Source organism: Cricetulus griseus (genome assembly GCF_003668045.3).
Source record: "Cricetulus griseus strain 17A/GY chromosome 1 unlocalized genomic scaffold, alternate assembly CriGri-PICRH-1.0 chr1_0, whole genome shotgun sequence".
NCBI lineage: Eukaryota > Metazoa > Chordata > Mammalia > Rodentia > Cricetidae > Cricetulus > Cricetulus griseus.
In genome coordinates this window covers 136,626,507-136,636,735 of record NW_023276806.1, presented here as the reverse complement: position 1 = coordinate 136,636,735, position 10,229 = coordinate 136,626,507, and the positions used below count along the sequence as shown (strand labels likewise).

The 10,229-nt window shown below is 40.8% G+C and overlaps 1 protein-coding gene across 1 annotated transcript in view; it reads right to left on the bottom strand.

Annotated features, from left to right (window-relative positions):
* Nucleotides 1–500: 500 nt before the first annotated feature.
* Nucleotides 501–10,229, bottom strand: part of Irak3 (interleukin 1 receptor associated kinase 3) — a 56,062-nt gene continuing 46,333 nt past the window's right edge. Inside the window, exons 10-12 of the mRNA XM_027392321.2 lie at nucleotides 9,899–9,961; nucleotides 9,646–9,810; nucleotides 501–2,309 (exon numbers count right to left, since the gene is read on the bottom strand). Of these exons, the coding sequence (XP_027248122.1) occupies nucleotides 1,833–2,309; nucleotides 9,646–9,810; nucleotides 9,899–9,961 (705 nt within the window). The 3' untranslated portion in view covers nucleotides 501–1,832. The remainder of the gene's footprint in view (nucleotides 2,310–9,645; nucleotides 9,811–9,898; nucleotides 9,962–10,229) is intronic.

Here is a 10,229-nt window from a genome sequence, read left to right as displayed (position 1 = left end):
TAACCCTTTGGAGTGTGGATCTGCAAGCACAATTCTAAATAATATGTATTGAAGGGTGCTATCAAAATCAACTACCACTTAGTCACAAAAATCCAAACCCTAGCCCCCTAACTCATTCCGAGTGAGAGGCAATTGCTGAGGAGATATTTATGCAGGGAACCCTTCCTGCTTGGGAATTAGAGAGGCTGGGGAGGCAGGTAGTGTCAGGGGGAGGAGAAACAGGGGAGATGGGGGCTGCTCTGTAGAACCCACAATTGAGCTAGGTGTTCAAAAGGGGCTTCTGGGAGCAACAGGAAGAAAACTTACCCCGAAAGGCACAGAACACTGTCTAATAAGAGACCATCCAGACTCTTGTGATCAATTCTTTCCCCAGGACCCAAAATGACTTGATCAAAATGTTGCACATTCTACTGAGGATGTAGCAGGTCTTGGAGTTAGGAAAACAACAACAAAATACTGTAATTTTTAAATGTAATTTTTATAACAATTGGATTAGCATGGGAAACTCTCCTAAGAGTTTAGATACAGAGATGCAGGCTTTGGACCAGAATTCACTCTCCCCACAGAACGTGCCTGACCAAGACTGAACTCGACTCCCTTCCAGACAGGCAGGTTAACCAGTGATAAACAAAAGACTAGGAACTGCCAATCACAGTGAAAAGACAGTTCTTTGAAAAGGCATCCATTAATGTTTACGAATTAGACATTTCCTACAACATTTCTAGCACTTCCTATGACCAAAGGAAGCCAACGAAATCCAAAGGGCTGACCCTAGTAGAAAGATGGGCACTGATAGTTTTTTGTTTGTTTGTTTGTTTGTTTGTTTTTCCGTAGTAATGGGAGCACCATGGGATGCCACAAAGTCACATCATGCAACAGACCTCATGTAAGAGATTTATTGGTGGGGGGGTACAAAAGGCTATCTCTCAGTGAGGGTGGAAAAGGAAGACACAGGCTATGAAGACTAGGGCTTTATAAAGGATATGGAGCGTGTGCATTGGGAGAACTGACAGTGGAAAAGTGTTGCATTTGGGGCTATAACGACACGGCCATTGGCATTGGGTCCCTGAAGGCGGGTTGGAGGGATGTGTGCCTGGTTCTGGGATGTGGGTGGTTCTTGGCTTAGCAACACTGAGGTCTCAATGGGATGGTGATAGAGAGACTTGAGGATCCTGTCACTCTTTGCTTGGCTCTGATTGTCAGAACCCAGCGTTGTGGATAACTCGGAATGGTTCTAATTTAGCTTGGGCTTGACTGAGAGGCAGTCACCCTGTTGTGGGATAATCTTTTTGTACACTGTGAAGATGTGTCTTTGCCAAGATATCTTCTGATTGATTTAGTAAAAGAACTGACCAGCAGGTAGCTAGGCAGGCCATATAGTAGGGACAACTACACCCAAAGGATGATGGGAAGAAGAAGGGAGTCTTGAGCAGACACAAAGAGAAGCAAGATGAATGTGTCATGTTGAAAGAAGGTAACCCCACATGACAGAGGGTAGATAAGAAATAGGGGTTAATTTAAAATGTGAGAGTTAGCTAATAACAAGCCTGAGTTATTGTCATAATCAATATTAAGTCTCTGTGTGGTTATTTGGGAGTGGCTGGCAGAACAGAAAAGTCCACCTACATCACCCTGATAACATATTTCTTTAAGTCATTAAGCTTGGGGAAATGGAAAGGAAGGAACAGAACTGCCTGGCTGCTTATCTATAATACACAAATTCGCCGTCAGTAGCTCCCTTGGCCTTACTCATGGAACATGTATCCTTTCATGGTGACATTATTCAGCCTTCAGTGACATTTGCCTTTTTTTTTCTTTATCTTCTGGTGAGTTCACTGCTTTTCGGATTGTTCATATTCACTGCAGTAGAGTCCAGAGGGGCACCTCTTTTCCATTGGTTTGCTCCCATAAGAATGGCCTGGGACTTCCCAAGAGGAGCCCAACGTAATCTCGGTAGGTCTTAAGTCCTGTGATGCTGCTTCAAGCCCTGGAGGCCAACATTCTTCACAAGAGTAACTGGGAACATTGCAAACAGCTTCACTTCTCTTGCTCCCTGTGTTTCTGTCCAAGCCCAGAAAGGTAACCTCAGACTGACTGCACTCGAAGGGGATTTTCTGAGGCACTCTCTCTGTCCTCAAAGCTTCTTTGTGAGGCACTGCATGATTATTCTGGTTTTCATCATCTTCTACTGGGATACTTGGGATATTGTCCAAGAAGAGAGGAGAAGGGCACCTGAAGGACTTCAGAGATGTGGGAGGGTCGTCCGCAAAATACAAGCTAGGCTGTGTGCTCTCCAGGGTGTTCAGGACCTGATTAGCAAAGGAAAAAACATGGAGGGAAGCTTGAGTGACACTCCATTTTACATTTTCCTCTCTACCTAGTAAAGAATATTCTCTCATTTTCATAATTAGGAAATTAAACAAGTAAAATAAAAAATAAAGCAAGTTCAAGCACAGAATTTTTAATTAGAAAGGATATTAGACAGTGGAGAAGCCCCCTTATTTCAAGGGCCACATCAAGTGACTTGATGGAAGGTATGAAAGAAACAACAGACTTCAGACACCTGACCCCAGCCATGAACCAGCCACCACCTCACTCTGTGCTGTCAGATGAGTCTGTGCATTTTTTCTCTTCTTTTTGTGGGGGGCGGAAGGAAAGGATTTATTTAGCTTATACTCCCACATCATCAAAGGAAGTCAAGACACGAACTCCGACAGGATAGAATCCTGGAGGCAGGAGCTGATGAAGAAGCCATGGAGGGGTGCTGCTTACTGGCTTGCTCCTCATGGCTTGCTCAGACTGCTTTCTTATGGAATCCAGGACCACTGGCCCAGGGTGGCACCATTCACAATGGGTTGAGCCATACCCCATCAATCACATTTTGTAGTATAGAGCTGAAGCTCAGAGTTAAAACAACAGTGGGAGAGAGAGGGTACAAAAAGCCCATGGTCCAATAACAAATGATGTGTGAATATTGACTGAGTAAGAAAATAGCAGAATTGGATATAAATAGTGTTCAAGATTACCCTATTGATAAATTTATATATAATCAATTAAGAGTTCTGAATCCCAAAGCAATCAGATGGGTGAACTGGCCCTTCTTAACGAGGGCTGTCTCCACTCTTCAATGCCTCTATGATTTGTTTTTTGTATTTGTTTTTGTTTTTGTTTTTGCTTTGGATTTTTTTAAATTACAAACAAGATTGAATTACATGACAATCCCAGTTCCCTTCTCCCTCCCTTCCTTCCCTACCATCCCCCCAACTAAAACTCTACCTATCCCATATCCTTTCTTCTAATCTACACTTGACTCAACCTTTCGGCTCCCTCATGACCTCTGCACCCTTCCTTTTCTTCCCTTCTCATTCTCATGCTTTCTGCCCCCTCTTCCCCTGCTCTCAATTTGCTCAGGGGATCCTGACCCTTTCCCCTTCTCCAGGGGACAAAGTTTGTCTCTTTTAGGGTCCTCCTTGTTTACTAGTTTCCCTGGCAGTGTGGACTGTAGGCTGGTAACCCCTTACTCTATGTCTAAAATCCACATATGAGTGAGTACATATCATGTTTGTCTTTTTTGTGATTGGGTTACCTCGCCTCAGAATGGTTTCTTTAAGTTCCATCCATTTTCTTGCAAATTTCAAGATTCCATTGTTTTTCTGCTGGAGATTTATACAATCTCCATTGTATAAATGGAGTATTACATTTTCTCTATCCATTCTTCGATTGAGAGGCACCAAGGCTGCTTTCAGTTTCTGGCTATTACAAATAGTGCTGCTATGAACATCGTTGAACAGATGTCTTTGTTGTATGAATGTGTTTCTTTTGGGTATATGCTTAAGAGTGGAATTGATGGATCTTGTGGTAGACTGATTCCCATTTTCTTGAGGAGATGCCATACTGATTTCCAAAGTGGCTGTACAAGTTGGCACTCCCACCAGCAGTGGAGAAGTGTTCCCCTTTCTCCACATCCTCTCCAGCATAAACTGTCGTTTGTGTTTTTGATTTTAGCCATTCTGATAGTAGTAAGATGGTATCTCAGAGTTGTTTTGATTTGCATTTCCCTGATGGCTCAGGATGTTGAACACTTTCTTATGTGTCTTTCAGCCATTTTAGATTCCTCTATTGAGAATTGTCTATTTAGTTCTGTACCCCATTTTTTAATTGGATTGTTTGGTGTTTTGGAGACTAGCTTCTTGAGTTCTTTGTATATTTTGGAGATCAGCCCTCTGTCAGATGTGGGGTTGGTGAATATCTTTTCCCAGTCTGTGGGCTGCCGTTTTGTCTTGCTGACTGTGTCCTTTGCCTTACAGAAGCTTCTCAGTTTCAGGGGGTCCTATTTATCAATTGTTGATCTCAGTGTCTGTGCTACTGGTGTTATATTCAGGAAACAGTCTCCTGTACCAATCAATTTAAGAGTATTTCCCACTTTATCTTCAAATCAGTTCAGTGTGGCTGGGTTTATGTTGAGGTCTTTGATCCATTTTGAATTATGTTTTGTGCAGGGCTAACGGCTTGGCTCTATCTGTAGTCTTCCACATGTTTGCATCCAGTTATGCCAGCACCATTTGTTGAAGATGTTCTCTTTGTTCCAGCGTATATATTTGGGTTGTTTGTCAAAAGTCAGGTGTTCGTAGGTGTGTGGGTTACTATCAGTGTTTTCAACTCTATTCCATTGGTCTACCTGTCTATTTTTGTGCCAATACCAAGCTGTTTTCAGGACTATAGCTCTGTAATAGAGCTTGAAGTCAGGGATGGTGATGCCTCCAGAAGTTCCTCTATTGTACAGGGTTGTTTTGGCTATCCTGGGTCTTTTGTTTCTCCATATAAAGTTGAGAATTGTTCTTTCAAGGTCAGTGAAGAATTGTGTTGGGATTTTGATGGGGATTGCATTGAATCTGTAGATTGCTTTTGGCAAGATTGCCATTTTTACTATGTTGATCCTGCCTATCCAAGAGCATGGGAGATCTTTCCATTTTCTGGTATCTTCTTTAATTTCTTTCTTTAGAGACTCAAAACTCTTATGGTACAGGTCTTTCACTTTGTTGGTTAGTGCTACTCCAAGGTATTTTATGTTGTTTGTGGCAATTGTAAAGGGTGATGTTTCTTTGATTTCTTTCTCCACCAATGTGTCATCCATATATAGTAGGGCTACAGATTTTTTTGAGTTAATCTTGTATCCTGCCACTTTGCTGAAGGTGTTTATCAGCTGTAGGAGTTCCCTGGTTTAGTTTTTCGGGTCACTTATGTAGACTATCATATCATCTGCAATGAGTGAGAGTTTGACTTCTTCCTTTCCCATTTGTATTCCCTTGATCTCCTTTTGTTGTCTTATTGCTCTAGCTAGAACTTCAAGGACAATATTGAATTTTGAGGAATATAAGTTTTTGAAGTATGACCTGATGATTCTCTGGATTTCCTCTGTGTCTGTTGTTATGTCCCCCTTTGCATTCCTGATTTTATTAATTTGCATGTTCACTCTTTGTTGTTTGGTAAGTTTGGACAAAGGTTTGTCTATCTTGTTGATTTTCTCGAAGTACCAACTCTTTGTTATATTGATTCTTTGTATTGTTCTCCTAGTTTCCATTTTATTGATTTCAGCCCTCAATTTGATTATTTCTTGGTGTCTACTCCTCTGGGGTATATTGGCTTCTTTGTTTTCTAAAGCTTTCAGTTGTGCTATTAATTCTCTAGTGTTATTATTCTCATTTTTCTTCATGTGGGCATTTAGCGCTATGAACTTTCCTCTTAGCACTGCTTTCAAAGAATCCCATAGTTTTGGCTATGTTGTGTCTGCATTCTCATTGAATTCTAGGAAATCTTTAATTTCTTTCTTTATTTCTTCCTGGACACATGAATTGTGCAATTGGGTGTTACTTACTTTCCATGAGTTTTTAGGTTTTCTATAGTTCGTGTTGTTGTTGAATTCTAATTTTAAACCATGGTGGTCTGATAAGACACAGGGGGTTATTTCAATTTTTTTGTACCTGTTGAGGTTTGCTATGTTGCCAAGTATGTGGTCGATTTTAGAAAAGGTTCCATGTGGTGCTGAGAAGAAGGTAAATTGTTTTGTATTTGGATGGAATGTTCTATAGATATCTGTTAAGTCCAATTGCGCCATAACTTCTATTAGTTCTTTTGTTTCTTTGTTAAGTTTCTGTCTTGTGTTCCTGTCCAGTGGTGAGAGTGGGGTGTTGAAGTTTCCCACTATAAGTGTGTGTGGTTTTATGTGTGATTTGAGTTTTAGTAATGTTTCTTTTACAAACGTGGATGCCTTTGTATTTGGGGCATAAATGTTCAGAAGTGAGACTTCATCCTGATCGATTTCTCCTGTGATGAGTAGGAAGTAACCTTCTTCATCTCTTTTGATTGATTTAATTTAAAGTCCAATATGTTGGATATTAGGATCCCCTGCTTGTTTCTTGGGTTCATTTGTTGGAAAATCTTTCCCCAACCTTTAATTCTTAGGTACCGTCTGTCTTTGAAGTTGAGGTGAGTTTCTTGTATGCAGCAGAAGGAAGGATTCTGTCTTCTTATCCATTCTGCTAATCTTCATCTTTTTATAGGGGAGTTAAGACCATTAATGTTGATGGGTATTAATGACCATTGATTGTTCATTCGTGTTTGTTTTTGATTTGGTGATGGTGGCGAGATTATGTGTGGGATTCTATTCCTTTTTCCCTTTGGCTGTTGGTAAGGTGGGATTATTTTTTTCTGGTTGTAGTTAACTTCCTTGGGTTGCAGTTTTCCTTCCAGAACTTTCTGTAGGGCTGGATTGGTGGATATGTATTGTTTGAATCTGGTTTTGTCATGGAATATCTTGTTTTCTCCATCTATGTTGATTGAAAGCTTTGCTGGGTATAGTAGTCTGGGCTGGCATCCGTGGTCTCTTAGTGTAGGTAGAATATCTATCCAGGACCTTCTGGCTTTCAGAGTTTCCATGGAAAAGTCAGGGGTGATTCTGATAGGTTTGCCTTTATAGGTTACTTGACCTTTTTCCTTTGCTGCTCTTAATATTTTCTCTTTGTTCTGTATGTTTGGTGTTTTGATTATTATGTGGCGAAGAGACTTTTTTTTTGTTCAGTCTATTTGGTGTTCTGTAGGCTTCTTGTATTTTCATTGGCATGTCTTTCTTTAGGTTGGGAAAGTTTTCCTCTATGATTTTGTTGAATATGTTTTCTGTGCCTTTGAGTTGGATTTCTTCACCTTCTATATCTATTATTCTTAGGTTTGGTCTTTTCATGGCATCCCATATTTCCTGGATATTTTGTGTTAGGGATTTGTTGGACTTAAAATTTTCTTTGGTTGATGAATCTATTTCCGCTAATGTGTCTTCAACTCCTGAGATTCTCTCTTCCATCTCTTGTATTCTGTTGGTTATGCTTACATCTGTAGTTCCTGATCATTTACCCAGCTTTTCTATTTCCAGCATTTCCTCAGATTGTGCTTTCTTTATTGTCTCTATTTCAGTTTTTACGTCTTGAACTGTTTCCTTTAGAGATTTGTTGATATCTTTTATTTTTTAGTTTGTTTTTTCTTCCATTTCTTTAAGGGATTTTTCTCATGTAATCTTTGAGGTCCTCTATCATTTTCCTGAAGATGTTTTTAAGGCCATTCTCTTCTGGTTCATCTGCATTGTGATGTTCAGGTCTTGCTGGTGAATGGTTCCTAGTGGTATCCTATTGAATTTTCTGTTGTTGAATTGCTTTTGCCTTTTCCTCTTCTCATCCTTTCTTCTGGTAGATATAGCAGGAGTTTCTTGTTCTCCTGGTGGGTATGGGACCAAGGTTCTTTTCTGGTAGATGCAAACAGATCAAATATTCTGATGTCTGTCCTCTTCTGGTGGATGGAGGTGTCACTGTTACCAGGGCCTCGGCAGTGTTTGGGTGTGTTGGGTCCTGCTAGGCTGGTGGATGGAGACAGAACTGCCACCCAGCCTCGGTGTGTCGGATCCCACTGCTGAATTCGGAGCTGGCGAGCAGATGGCTGGTGTCAGATGACTCTATGATTTGGATCTAGGGAGATGACTCAGCTATTAAGAGAACTGCTTGCTCTTTCCAGAGGATCCTAGTTCAATCCCCATAACCCACAAGACAGTGCAAAACCATCTGTTACCGAGTCTGCATTTTCAACCACAGAAAGTAGAGGATTCTCATGGAGTATATCAAGGATAACATGACCTCTAGTTCCCAAACGCCAGGATCAAAGAGGGGAGCTTTCTAAAAATACATATCTCTTGTCCCCAACCAAGAGAAGGTCATTAAAAAATGGGGGAAGGGGCTTAGGGTATCTAAACAGCTTCATACAAGATTTGAGCATGAAACTAGATTTGCAAACTAATGACCTAATATACTAATTCCCATTCTCCCTCTCTAAAAATACAGATATCTTGGGCATTTACAAAGTGTTTGTTTTTTATGTATTTCATCTCCACAAATGGCATTATTCTGGTTTTATAGGTAAAGCTGAAGATCAAGAGGAAAATCATACAACTATCTAGGAAGGAAAGCTATGATGCTGTACCCTCATTCTGGATCTCAACTTTGTCCTACAACACCACTGATGGATCTTGCTGGGACAGGATTCTACACTGAGTCTGTTTCCCTGGATCCCAGGCCAGGTCCTTACACTATGATCAGAGCAACTCCTTGCTTAGATCTCCCACAGCTCTGCAGCAGACTGGTGATAACACCCAACTCCAAGAATAGAATGAATCCCCCTCTATCACCTAGAAGCTTCTGTAGTTTTAACCACACCAGCTCTCCTCCACCTCATCTCACCTCCGTGATGCTGGACTACCTGAAGTCTTACAGCTAAGGGTGATGGCCTCTGAGCCAAGAGTGCTGATTGCCTCTTTTGAGGATGTCCTCCCATCCATACTGCTGCCTACATCCAACCCTCAGCTAACTGTTGACTTCAGCAAGGCCCTCCTGGTTGCCACAGATTGGCAATCTCACTCTGTTCTGATTCAATCCTTCCAGTCATCCTAGGATTCTGACTGTCATCACACCTGCCTATGGGGTCAAAAAATCATGTCTATTCATCTGATTGTTTGCACAGCAAGCTTGGAACAGTCACCATGTCTTGACCGCTATGTATTCCCAAAATACACACCCAAATGGTCATGATATTGGCTTACAAATGAATGGATTACATCCATGACAAATGAATACATTTTTAAAACACTGAAAACAAGTGTACCAAATAGCTTAATGGGTTTTGAATAAAATACCACCTTCAAACTACTTTTCATTAGATTTATTTTTTTTTAATTTATTATTAGTGATGGTGGTGGGGTGTGCTGAAGACAGCTTGTGAAGGTCAAGGGACAAGTTGTTCTTTCCATGAGTTCCAGGGATCAAACTCAGGTCACCAGGATTGCATGGCTAACATGTTTTTATCTACTGAGCTACCTTGCTGGTCCCATATTCAGTATTTTTTAAATAATAATATGGTTCAACTGAGTAATGACTTCTCCAGGCATAGCAATAGTGTGAGGTATTCCATTAAGTTAGAAAATTTATCTATTAGGCTAGAATTCTCTGTGAGGGGCTGAATTTGTCTCACAAATTAAGAATTCACTTAGATGTACAATTTGTCCAACTTGGATTTTCCACAGATCATGTCTGAACAAAACCTTGTCTATCTTACCTCATCCATTGTAGGTCTTAACTTGGCCCGAGTTGCTGCACACTGGCTCGCCAGCGAGAAGAGCTTGGCAGAGAAGTTTCTAGGACAGGGGTGTATTTTCCTGTCTAGAAATGACAGACATGAATCGAGGTCTCTCTTCTCCATCAGTTCCACGAGGAGATCCCGCTAGGATGAGGAGAAGATACACTTATTTCTTGGAACACCATCAGACAGTTAATTGGCAAACAGGTGCCGGTGTGGAAGCAATTCTTACCAGCTGAATGTGCTTGGGGTCATCCAGCACCACTTTACAGCCTGTCAAAACTTCCATGATCACCTATAAGGAACACACACAAAGTCAACCACAGAGCCTGAGAACATGTACAGTATTAGTTTAAACTGTTTGACACAGCAATGGATTTCATTATAATTAATGTGCTTGTGTTTTATTACTTCACAGATTAGAGAAAACTCATGTATTGGATAGTAACAGAAAATCAATAGGTATTAAAGTTAAAACTCTTAAGATGTTTCCTCCAAGCTGGTGGTTCTCCACCTTCCTAATGCTGCAACCCTTTAATACAGTTCCTGATGTCAACCTGCCC